The sequence below is a fragment of the Leptomonas pyrrhocoris genome (assembly GCF_001293395.1).
Source record: "Leptomonas pyrrhocoris isolate H10 chromosome Unknown, whole genome shotgun sequence".
Taxonomy (NCBI): domain Eukaryota; phylum Euglenozoa; class Kinetoplastea; order Trypanosomatida; family Trypanosomatidae; genus Leptomonas; species Leptomonas pyrrhocoris.
The window spans coordinates 343,103-357,797 of record NW_015438385.1 but is presented as its reverse complement, the minus strand read 5'-3'; the positions used below and the strand labels follow the sequence as shown (position 1 = coordinate 357,797).

General features: G+C 60.1%; 4 protein-coding genes across 6 annotated transcripts; all 4 read left to right on the top strand.

Annotated features, from left to right (window-relative positions):
• Positions 1–1,139: 1,139 nt before the first annotated feature.
• On the top strand, positions 1,140–3,432 carry ABB37_09217 (hypothetical protein; the record flags this gene model as incomplete). Its single annotated transcript, XM_015808573.1, has 1 exon — positions 1,140–3,432. Exon 1 carries the CDS (start codon positions 2,464–2,466, stop codon positions 3,430–3,432), a length of 969 nt encoding a protein of 322 aa, XP_015653026.1. The 5' UTR covers positions 1,140–2,463.
• Positions 3,433–4,167: 735 nt separating this feature from the next.
• Positions 4,168–5,539, top strand: ABB37_09216 (hypothetical protein; the record flags this gene model as incomplete). Of its 2 annotated transcripts, none has more annotated exons than XM_015808572.1 (1): positions 4,168–5,539. In XM_015808572.1, exon 1 carries the CDS (start codon positions 4,628–4,630, stop codon positions 5,537–5,539), a length of 912 nt encoding a protein of 303 aa, XP_015653025.1. In that variant the 5' UTR covers positions 4,168–4,627. The 2 variants fall into 2 exon arrangements, with proteins under 2 accessions (XP_015653025.1, XP_015653024.1); XM_015808571.1 differs by having other exon boundaries at positions 4,214–5,539.
• Positions 5,540–7,630: 2,091 nt separating this feature from the next.
• On the top strand, positions 7,631–10,190 carry ABB37_09215 (putative GP46-like surface antigen; the record flags this gene model as incomplete). Of its 2 annotated transcripts, none has more annotated exons than XM_015808570.1 (1): positions 7,631–10,190. In XM_015808570.1, the coding sequence occupies exon 1, from the start codon at positions 7,884–7,886 to the stop codon at positions 10,188–10,190; it is 2,307 nt and encodes a 768-aa protein (XP_015653023.1). In that variant the 5' UTR covers positions 7,631–7,883. The 2 variants fall into 2 exon arrangements, with proteins under 2 accessions (XP_015653023.1, XP_015653022.1); XM_015808569.1 differs by having other exon boundaries at positions 7,685–10,190.
• Positions 10,191–12,242: 2,052 nt separating this feature from the next.
• On the top strand, positions 12,243–14,535 carry ABB37_09214 (hypothetical protein; the record flags this gene model as incomplete). The annotated part of the gene is made up of 1 exon (XM_015808568.1): positions 12,243–14,535. Exon 1 carries the CDS (start codon positions 13,561–13,563, stop codon positions 14,533–14,535), a length of 975 nt encoding a protein of 324 aa, XP_015653021.1. The 5' UTR covers positions 12,243–13,560.
• Positions 14,536–14,695: the final 160 nt, after the last annotated feature.

Here is a 14,695-nt window from a genome sequence, read left to right as displayed (position 1 = left end):
TTTTCATGTGGCTAAAGACGGCGACGCGATGACACCGTGCGCGGACGACACTGTTTTTCTGCTGCGTAGAGTGACGGTCTGTACAGGACCACTTCTGTTCCTACTCACGAGTGCATTAGACCTTCGCAAGCTTTGTGACCATTGTTTCGCTGCCTCTCTTCTCTGCGGCGCTCTGTTCGGCGCCGGAGAGGCACTCTGGATTCGTTCCTCGTGTTTCTTTCCCTCTCCGAATGTTGCTCTCCTGTACTACGTGGTGCGAGCGGTGGAGCCGATCGTATTTTCAAGTGCCTGAGAGGCGGTGAAGTGACCCAAAGCCGTTGTCCGTGAAGCTGCACAGGAGATACACGTATATACGCACACACGCACGCACATGTTGTCCCGTGCTTGTCTTTTTCCAATCAAAAACCATTTTGTTTTGCTTACTGTTAATGTTTCTTCCGCTTTTCTTTTTAAATAATACCTTCCTCTTTGTACACACGATGCGGTGTGCTACTTCTTTTGTTTCTTCTCGCTTTGTCTTGACTCTCGTATGCGCAGCCCATTTCCTCTTCCACAGCACGGCAACGTTAGCGCTCGTGAAGATGGTGCGTCTATCGAAGCGCAACGGAGCAGTTCTTTTCATAAAACGATGACACATCTAAGGCCTTTAAATCCGAAAACACTAACCAGCTCCTCTCCGAGCTCAAAATGGCTCTTCTCTTTCTATATATACATCTCTGTTTATTTGCAGTAAGGTTGACAAAGAATGGCAGCGGCTAACGCTCCACTAAAGAAAAGAAAAGCAGAGGTGCAACGTGCCCAACCGTTGGGGGGCGGCCGCGTAAGGTAATATGGTACGTATCGACTCCGTGCTTTCCGTGTGGGGTGTCCTTCAGTGTGTTGAGCCGACAGTGTGTCCTGCTCTGTTTTGTGGTGCGCTTTCACGCAGTCAGGCGCTGCTGCTGACGGTGACTCAAGGAGTCTGCGATGGAAGTCGACAGTGGCCGCCAAGAAAACGAAGTGAAGAGCAGGTGAAGTGCTGCGCACGAGACGCTGGACGACAACGAACGGTTGCTGGCATCGAGTGCTATCTCCTCTTTGAATATCTCAAATTCTTTTGTGTCCGCGCACCTCCCCCCTCTCCCAACCGATGCAATGAAGGAACTCAAAATGGGTGTTCTGTGCAGGCGCTAGAGGGCTTACAGCCGCAGCCTGCAGTGCACCCGCTCTAGCGTCGTCGTGCTGTTGTCTTTGGCGTGCGTCCTCCGCGCTGGTTCGCTGCTTTCTACGAACGTCGGTCGGAAACTCGCTGTTGCTCCTCGAGGGTACGACAGCGCCTCTTTAGTTTGTTTCTCGGTCCCAGAACCCCCGCGATGTGAGCTGTTCCTTCTCTGGCCGGCTACCGGCACATCGGCGAAGCGCGTTGCACCACCCAAGCACCCTCCCACCTGCACATCTGCTTACTATTGCGTAATTCGCGCAGACAGTTGGTGTGGAGCTGGCGCGCGCATCGGCCGGGGGTGCACCGACGGCCCTGTCGAGGACACCGCAGGCCCCCCACCACAATTGCAGCGGCAGAGGCGGCACTGCCCGTTGCTGCCCAGCCGTCGCCGTTTACGCCGTCCACACCGACCTGCTGTGCAGGGCAGTGGTGTAGTGAAGTGGCATCAAGATCGCCAGGTGGCTTATCGTTGTTGTCACCGCCGCCGCTGCCGTCGCTAAGCATGCTCGAGGCTGGCCATTTGCGGCAGCCACAGTGCGGAGCTGAACTCCTGCATCGTTGACCAGCGCACGACCGCCGTTGCCGGTGGTGGCGGGGAGAGGAAATGCTTGTGCTCCGTGCCGGTGCTGCACCGTGGCGCCTGCCAGCTCGCTACGAACGCATGGCCCAGCAGTGTCTTGCAGCGCATGTGTTTGACAGCCGAGCCTCACAAGGCCAGGCATGCCTTCGTGGTTATCCCACCGCACGTAGCGCCACGGCCAGCACTCCCACAGGCGACGGCACCCTGTCGACTCGGAGATGCCGGCGAAACTTTGCGCCGTTGCGTGCCCCGGCGCCAAGACCACATGCGAGGATTCCCGAGGCGGCGTGACACCGGGCTTTCTCTGCGGGAGCGCCCGTCAGTGCCGCGGTGGGTGCGAGAGTAAAGAGGATACACAAAGTAGAACAGCCGGGGAGGTGTGCCTTGGGGTTTCCCTTGTGCGTGGGACGGTGTGCAGAACTGTGGTGATGGCGGTCACCTCAGGGCGGTGCCGGGGTGCGGTAGCCACAATGTGGGGAAGCCAGGTGCCTGCGACCTGTCGAGTTGGGTCGCGGGTTTGTTGGCGCGGCGGACAGGTCCGGGTTGGTCCCACGCCAAAGGAACCTGCAGCAACATGTGCGTATGAGCCGACCTACAGGAATTCGTGTCCGCGGGCTGCGGAATCGTGCTCTTTGGGCTTTCTTCAGCGGCGCATTCGCAGCGACGACGACGCCGAATGCGGATGGTGTGTCGCACTGTGCATGCGGGGAGCGAACCTGCCCCTCCGCTGCCGGGGCTTCCGCCTGAACCGCCGCCGTGCGCTTACTTTGCGGAGGCAGCTTCCGACCCAGTCCCGTGCCCCGTCTGCTGCGAGTGTTGCGTGCGCCGACCGCATCTCATTCGCCGTCTCGTACGCGACCACGGGATCTCTGCCCCGGCGGAGCTGAGCTGGCAGCTTGCTCGGGCGCTCCACGCGTCGCCGCCTGGCTTATTCCACCGCTGTCCTCTGTGCACCTTCCTTACTGCGAGCACACTGACGTTCTCCCAGCAACGCATGCTCGGTCACGGCCCGCTGCGGCTCGACACTCCCCCGCCCGTGAGGCGAGTTTGCGTAGTCGTGGAGCCCGAGTGCCCCACCTGCCACCGCCGGACCGCTGCCACGCACGCGCAACGCCACCGTCGAACGACGCACGCGGGTGGCCGCACCGCCGCTGCAGCCGTCGCCCCTCCCGCAGCCGTCAAGACGGGCACGCCGCCGCACACTCGTCGCACAACGGGTCCCCGTGTCCAAGTGTGTGCAGCCTGCCACTACGCTCTCTTTACTATTCCCGGCATCCTCTGCCACGCCTGCACGCACCATGCCGTTGTCGCGAGACTAGCTGTCCCCGTCGCGGGTGGTCGGCCGCAGTCTGTTCTCGCCCGTCCGATGGGTCACCGCTGCCCCCTATGCCCCGCTGCCTTTATCGAGCCTGAAGGACTGAAGTGTCGCCAAGCAGCTGAGCGTGGCATTGGTCATCCTTCTGACTTTGAGATATGGAGCCGGCTGCGGTGCGAGGAGACTCCGAGACACCCGTTGGTGTGCGGCACTACGCACGAATTGCGCTCTCCGCCCTGGGTCCGTCGTTGGAGCTGGCCCTGGCGTTGTATTGGCCCGGTTTCTGGTCGCGATGATCCAGTGCCGTTCCCGCCAGAGCTCGCGTGTTGCACGTGAGGCAGCCGTGGGAGCCTGTGGGCCTGCACCTGTGGCCGATACCGCCGGTGCTCCTCTGGCTGCTTGTTTTCCTGACGCGTGTCAAGGTGACGCGGGCCACAGGCACCGCGGGGACGAGGCCGCCGAAGTAGCGCCGCCGCGGCTACGCGTGGTGCAGCTCCGCCGGTGACGGTTGGAGGTGGTGGGCCAAGGTTTCGCCTTAGAGCGGCGGCGAGTGTTGGTAGCAGCGGCGTCTACGTTCGCGGTGCTGCCGTGCAGCCGCCTTTTTCCTTCTGCTCTCTTTTCTCTGCTCAGATGCAAATGCTCTGCGGAATACGATGGCGTGAAAGCCGGACTTCCTGCGGGGCCGACTGTCTGCTCTGCCCGGGCGTGTCCCCCTCCTGTGGATTGCGAGGTGCCAAACTCGCTGAAAGGCGGCAGCCGGGCCGTGTGCGCATCGCGGCACCGATGAAAGGCGTAAATGCCACCGCCGCTGCTGTGTGCAACGCTGAGAGCGGACCTTTTTTCTGTAGGGTGCCTCCGTTTTCTCTCACTCGCACGTACGGGTCGCGCCTTCGCGTGCTTGACGAGTGCGTGCCCATTACACGTGAGCGCTGCTGCCCTGCGCTCCTCTGTGAAATCCCTTCCACTCCACTGTCGACGCCCTTCTTCCATCACGCTGCGCTTCTTGTGGATGGCTCTAAAACACACCAACGGCTGCCACTCCGCACTCCTGTCCCATTTGGCGGCTGCGCAGACATCCACGCTACCCCTCTCTCATTGCTATCCTTCTCTTTTACTAGCGCTGAAGTATCTCTATTTTCCATTCGTTGCTAACGCGCACGCCGTTTGAGCCCCCTTGCTATTTCTCGCCGAGACCCGATCCGCACCCCAGCGCTGTTCCGCCGTGTAAAGCACCCACGTGTTCCACCTGTTTTGTGAGCTGAAGGCGGGCGAAGGAGACTCCCTCAGTTAACTGTGCGCTGCGCTCCGCTTTTACTTCTCCTTTCACGTCGCCTTAAGCGTCGATTTCCCGCCCTCCGTTTCCGCTCGCCGAGCCGGCCAACCGGACAGCGGCCTGAACCGTTTTTGGTGCGCCTGGCAGCCGTGGAAGGCACTCGCCATCGGCGCTCTTCTCCTGTGCTGTGCTCTCGGCCCGCACCCGGCCACCGCCACGGACGGCGATGTGTCTGCACCCACGCCGGAGTCGGAAACAATGAAGTTCCTGCAGGCCCTCGTGACGGCGGTGCCGGACCTGAAGTTCTATAAGAAGGGTACAGACTACTGCGTCGGTTGGGACTTCGTGCAATGTGTGAGAGGCGTAGCGACGAAGGTGAAGCTGACGGGGTTGAAGCTGGCACACGCGTCGAGCCTGCCGGATCTCGCCGACGACGTGAACGGCGCACTCGTGACGGTGACGGGGTTCGAGGCGAATGACATCGGCGCCATGTTGTCGGGGACGCTGCCGCCGAGCTGGGGACGGTTAACGCAGATGCAGCGGATTTCACTGTCAGGGAACGCGTTGACAGGACAGCTGCCGGTGGAGTGGAGCGGCATGGCATCACTGAAGATCCTGTGGCTGGGCAACAACAAACTGTCGGGCACGCTGCCGGCGGTGTGGAGCTCTCTGTCTAAGCTGATGCAGCTGAAGCTGAACAACAACAGCCTGTCGGGCACGCTACCGGCGGAGTGGAGCAAGTTGACTAGGGTGAAGAACGGCCTGCTGCTGCAAGGCAACCACTTCTGCGGCTGCGTGCCGCCGGAGTGGGCTGGTAAGCTGACGCCGACCGTGGACCCCGCGGTGAGCGCGGAGACCTGTGCAACGACGAACGCGTGCGACAAGGCGTCGAGCAGCGGTGCTGGTCCCCACTCTTCCAGCCACAGCAGTCCGTCACCGAGCTCGGCAAGCAGCAGCCACAGCTCATTTCACTGCACAGTGCTGCATTGTTTCAAATGCGATGCGGGCAACGGCACGAAGTGCATGCAATGTACGCGCGGCTACATGCTGACGGATGACTTTGAATGTGCCTCTATCAGTGACGGTGCGTGCCGGCAGAGCGTGAGCGACCGAAATGGATGGCTAATGCTGGCCCTGCTATGCACATCTGTGTTGTGGAACCTGGTCTAGCTGACGTGGCCGCTCTGTGGATTGCGGCGGAAGACGATGTAGATGGTTGACCGAGATGTTCTCTTTCTGAGATTTGGTTTTCAAATATACTACTCTTTTCGCTAACCATGAAGTAACTTATTTTTCATTCGTTCTGCGGCCTTTTGTCACCTTTGCCTGCGCAACCGCGGAGAGCCCTTTCCCCGCTGACGTCGAGGAGCCCCAGCGGATGGTGACGTGAGGCACAGTTGCAACGGCAAAGGGGTGGGCCGTTTCGTTTCACATGTATGAACCTCGAAGGGCTGCGGCTCGCTCGCGCAATAGAGTGTGCTGTGTGTTGTGTGTGTGTGCATGCGTGGTCCTGTGGTTTTGTAATGGAGGCACGAGGTGTGCCTCTGCGCGGTGGGGTGCGGTTCTTTCGACAAGCTGGCAGCGCGGAGGGATGGCGTGCTCACTGATTCCAAGCGCTGTTCACTCGAGTAGGGGCGTGTGGAGACGCGAGTGAACCGCGCGGCATTCGTGCCTTCCGGTAAGTCAGACGGTCAAACGTAGACGCCGCACGTGGGAGGGACTGCCTTTACGAACTGCCCCTTTCCGCCGGTGTCCGCCAGCACCGGTGGCGAGTGTACCACGATGATGTTGTTGTGTCGTGCCGATCACCCTTCGCTCTGGTATTGAATCTTGCATCGCCATCCCTGTCTGCGAGGCGCACACACACACGCGCACACTCGCACTGCTCGCACCTCAGCTGATGTTTTCATTCCTGTCTTTTCGTCTCACTTCCCTCCGCACCGCGTGCCGCCTCACTCGCCCTTGCGCTGTTTGTGATTGTCCCGTTCCCCGCGACTCCGCTGCCTGTGTGGAGAGGCGCTGCGGAGCGCGTCCTTGAGCGGAACGGCAAGGAGCACGTGAGGTGAGCTGCTGCGCAGCGTGCATGGAGCCAATGTGCACTCGCTTCGTGCGTCCGCCTCCGCTCTCGTTGTTGTGCCTCACTGCCGCGAGCCGCACCCCTCTCCCTGACTAATGCAGCGGTGCTGGGCGTGCTGCTCTCTGTGCAGATGATGTATCTCAGCGTCTGCGGGGCGAACGCTGTAGAGGTGCTGTGCCGCAAGTCTGACGTCCACAGCGTCGCAGCGTAGGCCGCGCGGTGTGCATGGTAAGCGATGAATCGAAAATACGTCTTTCCTCTTTTTCCCTTCCACTTGTATTGTGCGTGTGGTGCTCGACGCGATGCTACGGGCCCTCGAGCAACCCAAGACATTCGTTGCGATGGATGCGGAGCACCCTGCGTCGGTGTGGATGCGCAGTGACTGTTTTTTATGTCTAAAACGGTTTCTCTTTTTCTTTGATTTCTTGTTTCAAAAACATGCTTTTCTGAGAGCTTGCGCCAGGAAAAAATCGCCGGGAGATGAATCGAAAGCTTCATGTTGTACTACTATCCCTTTCTCTTCTCTCCTCTCCAGTCGACCTCTCTCCAGGAAAGGCTGTTTTCTTTTTTCCCACCGTCCCGCCCCTTTTCCAACCCCACGAGGTGGAAATGCAGACGATCTGAGTCTGCAAGAAACTCCCTTTCGTAAAGTTCTAATTGGTTCAAAAATAAATATGAAAAGAAAATAACGCCGTCTACCCTTCAAGGAAAATGAAAACAATACAGGGATGTAACGACACTGTTTTGCACTTTATTGATCTTTCTCCTTTCTCCTTTCTTCTTCCTTCCTTCCTGATCTGAGAGTAGTGGACTAGAGTTTTTCCTGACTTTAAGAGTTTAACTTGCACGCGCCGCGCGGCTTCTGCGTGCGCTCTCTGAATTGAGTCGACTGAACTCTACTTTTCTTAGAACGCTGGTGTGCGGACGCGGTTATTCCCCCAACGCACAGGCGCCGCGTGTAAGCCCTATGTGTTTGACGCCTAAAGGAACGGCTTGCAGGATAGACGCTGCGCCTCCGACGACCGGCTGCTGGTGTGCGCGGAGCTGCTGGCCTCCTGTGTGTGTGTGTGTGAGGTGCGTACCTGCGGCCTGCTGCGCACACGCCAGCCCTTCTCTCCGGCTGCTTCGATCACTGCTCCTCCCCTGCTCTTCCCCCCTCCCCATTCTTCCCGTACTGCGCCACAGTAATTGCAAACCGCACAACTGTAACTCTTTCTCTAACCGTAATCCTTTTTGAAGCTGTTTAGTTCCCCCGCCTTCTTCCTATTTCGGCAAGCCCACATTCCAACTTCACTGAGGTCTCTCTGACGCACTGTACGAACGCACGCCTCACGTGCCGGCACCGACCTCCTCGCTTCTGTCCAACGCTCTTCGGCTGCCCCGCCGCTGCTCGCTCTCCGGCCTCTCTTCCCCTCTGCCCCTCTCTGACTGCAACACATGGCGTGGTTCAACTACCCGCTGCGCCGCATGATGGTGGCCGCGGCGCTGCTGGCGCTGTGCGTGGTGGACGCCTCCCTTGTGAACGCTTCCCCCGCTTTGGCGAACGCAGCCGCGCTGTCGGCCGGAGATAACACGCTCCAGTTCCTGCAGGGCTTTGCATTGTCCAACCCGTCTCTTGTAAGCGTGTGGACGGGCACGGACTTCTGCAAGTGGCCGTACGTGATTTGCGCCGATTCTGGGCACGCCCTCAACTTCGCGGACGCCGACTCACCGGCGTTCAGCGGATCGCTGGTCTTGCCCGAGTTGCCCGAGGGTGTTGACGGCTCCCTCGTGATGTTCGTCAAGATCTCCATAAAGGGGATGGGCAAGAAGGTCACAGGCACGCTGCCCTCGAGCTGGGGTGGCCTGACGCGGCTGACGACGCTGTACCTGCATGGCAACGCGCTGACGGGTCCCGTGCCTGCTGCGTGGAGCGGGCTGAAAGCGCTGCAGTACTTGTGGCTGCAGGACAACCGCCTGGACAGTCCTCTCCCTGACACGTTGGGTACGCTTGCTGGTCTCGGCTCTCTCTACCTGTCGAACAACGCGCTGACGGGCACGCTGCCTGCCTCGTGGAGCGGCATGGCGAAGATGGCGACTCTGAAGCTGAGCGGCAACCGTATTGAGGGCAACCTGCCTGCTGAATGGGGGAGCATGACGAAGATCTATACTATTCAACTTGGGGACAACAAGCTCTCGGGCACGCTGCCTGCTGCGTGGAGCGGGATGTCTAGCCTCTCTGAGCTGGACCTGTCGAACAACAAGTTTGTTGGCCCCATCCCTGCGGGGTGGGGCGGGATGCAACACCTGTCCGCCGTGACGTTGACCGGCAACGACCTGTGTGGCTGCCTGCCGTCTGGGTGGGTGGCGCCCACATTGGTAGAGGTGAAAGTGGACGCTGCGGTGAGTGCGTCGGACTGCGCCACCGCCAATCACTGTTCAACGGAGCCCAGCGGCAGTGCTAGCAGCCACACCGAGTCGAAGAAAGGAAGCAGCAGTGCGCCGCCTGCACCCACGCCGGTGACCGAAACGCTGAAGTTCCTGCAGGCCCTCGTGAAGGCGGTGCCGGACCTGGCGGTGTCCGCGAGCGATGAGGACTACTGCAAGTGGTATAGCTTTGTGCAGTGCCAGAACGGCGTGACGGTGAGGCTGACGGACCGGATTCTGTCGACAGTGTCGAGCCTGCCGGATCTCGCCGACGACGTGAACGGCGCACTCGTGCTTGTGATATCGTTCGAGGCGAACGACAAGGGCGCCATGTTGTCCGGGACGCTGCCACCGAGCTGGGGGCGGCTGACGCAGATGCAGGACATCAAGCTGGAGAACAATGCACTGACAGGACCGCTGCCGGTGGAGTGGAGCGGCATGACGTCGTTGAAGTTCCTGTGGCTTGACAACAACGGGTTGACGGGTGACCTGCCGGTGTCGTGGGGCACGCTGTCCACGGTGCAGGTGCTGTCCGTACGGGCAAACCATCTGACGGGGCCGCTACCGAGTGGGTGGAGCGGTATGACGTTGCTGCGTAATTTCTACGCAGAAAACAACTCGCTGACGGGTGAACTGCCCGTGTCGTGGGGCTCGCTGAAGCAGATGAAGGTGGTGATGCTGACAAACAACAAGGTGTCAGGCGACCTGCCGGCGGAGTGGAACGGCATGACCCCACTTGTGACCCTCGCGCTGGGCAACAACGCACTGTCGGGCACGCTGCCGGCGGTGTGGAGCTCTCTGTCTAAGCTGATGCAGCTGAAGCTGAACAACAACAGCCTGTCGGGCACGCTACCGGCGGAGTGGAGCAAGTTGACTAGGGTGAAGAACGGCCTGCTGCTGCAAGGCAACCACTTCTGCGGCTGCGTGCCGCCGGAGTGGGCTGGTAAGCTGACGCCGACCGTGGACCCCGCGGTGAGCGCGGAGACCTGTGCAACGACGAACGCGTGTGGCAAGGCGTCGAGCAGCGGTGCTGGTCCCCACTCTTCCAGCCACAGCCATCCGTCACCGAGCCCGGCAAGCAGCAGCCACAGCAAGCCATCACCGGTTGTCGCAAGCAGCAGCAGCTCCAGTTCGTTCGAGTGCGCTGTGGTGCACTGCCTGGAGTGTGAAGCGGGCAACAGTACGAAGTGCAGCCAGTGCGCGCGCAGGTACGCGCTAACGGATGACTCTCAATGCGCCTCCAAGGGTGATGCTGCGTACTGGCAGAGCCTGGGCAGCCCAAATGGATGGCTAATGCTGGCCCTGCTGTGCACATGTGTGCTGTGGAATCTGGTCTAGCTGGCCTGCTCGCTCTGCGGATTACGGCGGAGGACGTCGTGGATGGCTTGGCGATATGTTCCTTGCCCCGCCGCTTGATTATGTGTTTCTGATCTTATTAACGAGGAGATAACTCTTTTGCATGCGTTCTGCGGCCTTTTGTCACCTTTGCCTGCGCAACCGCGGAGAGCCCTTTCCCCGCTGACGTCGAGGAGCCCCAGCGGATGGTGACGTGAGGCACAGTTGCAACGGCAAGGGTGTGGGCCGTTTCGTTTCACATGTATGAGCCTCAACGTGCAGCACGTCGCTCGCGCAGTAGAGTATGTGTGGTCCGGTATTTTTGTGGTGGAGGTGCGACGTGTGCCTCTGCGCAAGAGAGAGCGGTTCTTTCGAGGAGCTGGCTGCGCGAGTGTGTGTGTGTGGCGTACTCACCGGCTCCCCCCCCCCCTTGTGCAACAGCAACGCACACCTAGATACGTGGACACGACTGGCAAGCGGGCGAGTTGAATTGCATCTTTCGGTAGGATCTTTCCATCGGCGGATGAAACCGCCACCGCACGCACGCATATTTCGTTGTTTCTGCATTCCCCGTGCCACTGTTTCGCCTGTGAGCTTTGAGCGTGCGCACTCCTCACAGAATGCCAAGCAGGAGAGGCGACGATGGCTTTGTTTCGTCGATATGCTCCGTGTGTTGTGAACAGTAGCGCATGCGCCACAACACCTAAGAAAGGCCTGAACGGAGGGACGTGTCTTCCTGCCGTCTGTGTACTCTCTGGATGGCGGAGGAGCGGCTGACCATCGGAAACGGGCCTGCGTGCGGCGGGGCTGCTCGCAAGAGCAATCAAAAACATAAACTTCTCATCAAAAAGTATTTTCACTTTAACGCTGTTTCTGCGCGAATGAGTGCGCTCTGATTTTCCTTCTTTCTAACATATTTTCATGTGGCTAAAGACGGCGACGCGATGACACCGTGCGCGGACGACACTGTTTTTCTGCTGCGTAGAGTGACGGTCTGTACAGGACCACTTCTGTTCCTACTCACGAGTGCATTAGACCTTCGCAAGCTTTGTGACCATTGTTTCGCTGCCTCTCTTCTCTGCGGCGCTCTGTTCGGCGCCGGAGAGGCACTCTGGATTCGTTCCTCGTGTTTCTTTCCCTCTCCGAATGTTGCTCTCCTGTACTACGTGGTGCGAGCGGTGGAGCCGATCGTATTTTCAAGTGCCTGAGAGGCGGTGAAGTGACCCAAAGCCGTTGTCCGTGAAGCTGCACAGGAGATACACGTATATACGCACACACGCACGCACATGTTGTCCCGTGCTTGTCTTTTTCCAATCAAAAACCATTTTGTTTTGCTTACTGTTAATGTTTCTTCCGCTTTTCTTTTTAAATAATACCTTCCTCTTTGTACACACGATGCGGTGTGCTACTTCTTTTGTTTCTTCTCGCTTTGTCTTGACTCTCGTATGCGCAGCCCATTTCCTCTTCCACAGCACGGCAACGTTAGCGCTCGTGAAGATGGTGCGTCTATCGAAGCGCAACGGAGCAGTTCTTTTCATAAAACGATGACACATCTAAGGCCTTTAAATCCGAAAACACTAACCAGCTCCTCTCCGAGCTCAAAATGGCTCTTCTCTTTCTATATATACATCTCTGTTTATTTGCAGTAAGGTTGACAAAGAATGGCAGCGGCTAACGCTCCACTAAAGAAAAGAAAAGCAGAGGTGCAACGTGCCCAACCGTTGGGGGGCGGCCGCGTAAGGTAATATGGTACGTATCGACTCCGTGCTTTCCGTGTGGGGTGTCCTTCAGTGTGTTGAGCCGACAGTGTGTCCTGCTCTGTTTTGTGGTGCGCTTTCACGCAGTCAGGCGCTGCTGCTGACGGTGACTCAAGGAGTCTGCGATGGAAGTCGACAGTGGCCGCCAAGAAAACGAAGTGAAGAGCAGGTGAAGTGCTGCGCACGAGACGCTGGACGACAACGAACGGTTGCTGGCATCGAGTGCTATCTCCTCTTTGAATATCTCAAATTCTTTTGTGTCCGCGCACCTCCCCCCTCTCCCAACCGATGCAATGAAGGAACTCAAAATGGGTGTTCTGTGCAGGCGCTAGAGGGCTTACAGCCGCAGCCTGCAGTGCACCCGCTCTAGCGTCGTCGTGCTGTTGTCTTTGGCGTGCGTCCTCCGCGCTGGTTCGCTGCTTTCTACGAACGTCGGTCGGAAACTCGCTGTTGCTCCTCGAGGGTACGACAGCGCCTCTTTAGTTTGTTTCTCGGTCCCAGAACCCCCGCGATGTGAGCTGTTCCTTCTCTGGCCGGCTACCGGCACATCGGCGAAGCGCGTTGCACCACCCAAGCACCCTCCCACCTGCACATCTGCTTACTATTGCGTAATTCGCGCAGACAGTTGGTGTGGAGCTGGCGCGCGCATCGGCCGGGGGTGCACCGACGGCCCTGTCGAGGACACCGCAGGCCCCCCACCACAATTGCAGCGGCAGAGGCGGCACTGCCCGTTGCTGCCCAGCCGTCGCCGTTTACGCCGTCCACACCGACCTGCTGTGCAGGGCAGTGGTGTAGTGAAGTGGCATCAAGATCGCCAGGTGGCTTATCGTTGTTGTCACCGCCGCCGCTGCCGTCGCTAAGCATGCTCGAGGCTGGCCATTTGCGGCAGCCACAGTGCGGAGCTGAACTCCTGCATCGTTGACCAGCGCACGACCGCCGTTGCCGGTGGTGGCGGGGAGAGGAAATGCTTGTGCTCCGTGCCGGTGCTGCACCGTGGCGCCTGCCAGCTCGCTACGAACGCATGGCCCAGCAGTGTCTTGCAGCGCATGTGTTTGACAGCCGAGCCTCACAAGGCCAGGCATGCCTTCGTGGTTATCCCACCGCACGTAGCGCCACGGCCAGCACTCCCACAGGCGACGGCACCCTGTCGACTCGGAGATGCCGGCGAAACTTTGCGCCGTTGCGTGCCCCGGCGCCAAGACCACATGCGAGGATTCCCGAGGCGGCGTGACACCGGGCTTTCTCTGCGGGAGCGCCCGTCAGTGCCGCGGTGGGTGCGAGAGTAAAGAGGATACACAAAGTAGAACAGCCGGGGAGGTGTGCCTTGGGGTTTCCCTTGTGCGTGGGACGGTGTGCAGAACTGTGGTGATGGCGGTCACCTCAGGGCGGTGCCGGGGTGCGGTAGCCACAATGTGGGGAAGCCAGGTGCCTGCGACCTGTCGAGTTGGGTCGCGGGTTTGTTGGCGCGGCGGACAGGTCCGGGTTGGTCCCACGCCAAAGGAACCTGCAGCAACATGTGCGTATGAGCCGACCTACAGGAATTCGTGTCCGCGGGCTGCGGAATCGTGCTCTTTGGGCTTTCTTCAGCGGCGCATTCGCAGCGACGACGACGCCGAATGCGGATGGTGTGTCGCACTGTGCATGCGGGGAGCGAACCTGCCCCTCCGCTGCCGGGGCTTCCGCCTGAACCGCCGCCGTGCGCTTACTTTGCGGAGGCAGCTTCCGACCCAGTCCCGTGCCCCGTCTGCTGCGAGTGTTGCGTGCGCCGACCGCATCTCATTCGCCGTCTCGTACGCGACCACGGGATCTCTGCCCCGGCGGAGCTGAGCTGGCAGCTTGCTCGGGCGCTCCACGCGTCGCCGCCTGGCTTATTCCACCGCTGTCCTCTGTGCACCTTCCTTACTGCGAGCACACTGACGTTCTCCCAGCAACGCATGCTCGGTCACGGCCCGCTGCGGCTCGACACTCCCCCGCCCGTGAGGCGAGTTTGCGTAGTCGTGGAGCCCGAGTGCCCCACCTGCCACCGCCGGACCGCTGCCACGCACGCGCAACGCCACCGTCGAACGACGCACGCGGGTGGCCGCACCGCCGCTGCAGCCGTCGCCCCTCCCGCAGCCGTCAAGACGGGCACGCCGCCGCACACTCGTCGCACAACGGGTCCCCGTGTCCAAGTGTGTGCAGCCTGCCACTACGCTCTCTTTACTATTCCCGGCATCCTCTGCCACGCCTGCACGCACCATGCCGTTGTCGCGAGACTAGCTGTCCCCGTCGCGGGTGGTCGGCCGCAGTCTGTTCTCGCCCGTCCGATGGGTCACCGCTGCCCCCTATGCCCCGCTGCCTTTATCGAGCCTGAAGGACTGAAGTGTCGCCAAGCAGCTGAGCGTGGCATTGGTCATCCTTCTGACTTTGAGATATGGAGCCGGCTGCGGTGCGAGGAGACTCCGAGACACCCGTTGGTGTGCGGCACTACGCACGAATTGCGCTCTCCGCCCTGGGTCCGTCGTTGGAGCTGGCCCTGGCGTTGTATTGGCCCGGTTTCTGGTCGCGATGATCCAGTGCCGTTCCCGCCAGAGCTCGCGTGTTGCACGTGAGGCAGCCGTGGGAGCCTGTGGGCCTGCACCTGTGGCCGATACCGCCGGTGCTCCTCTGGCTGCTTGTTTTCCTGACGCGTGTCAAGGTGACGCGGGCCACAGGCACCGCGGGGACGAGGCCGCCGAAGTAGCGCCGCCGCGGCTACGCGTGGTGCAGCTC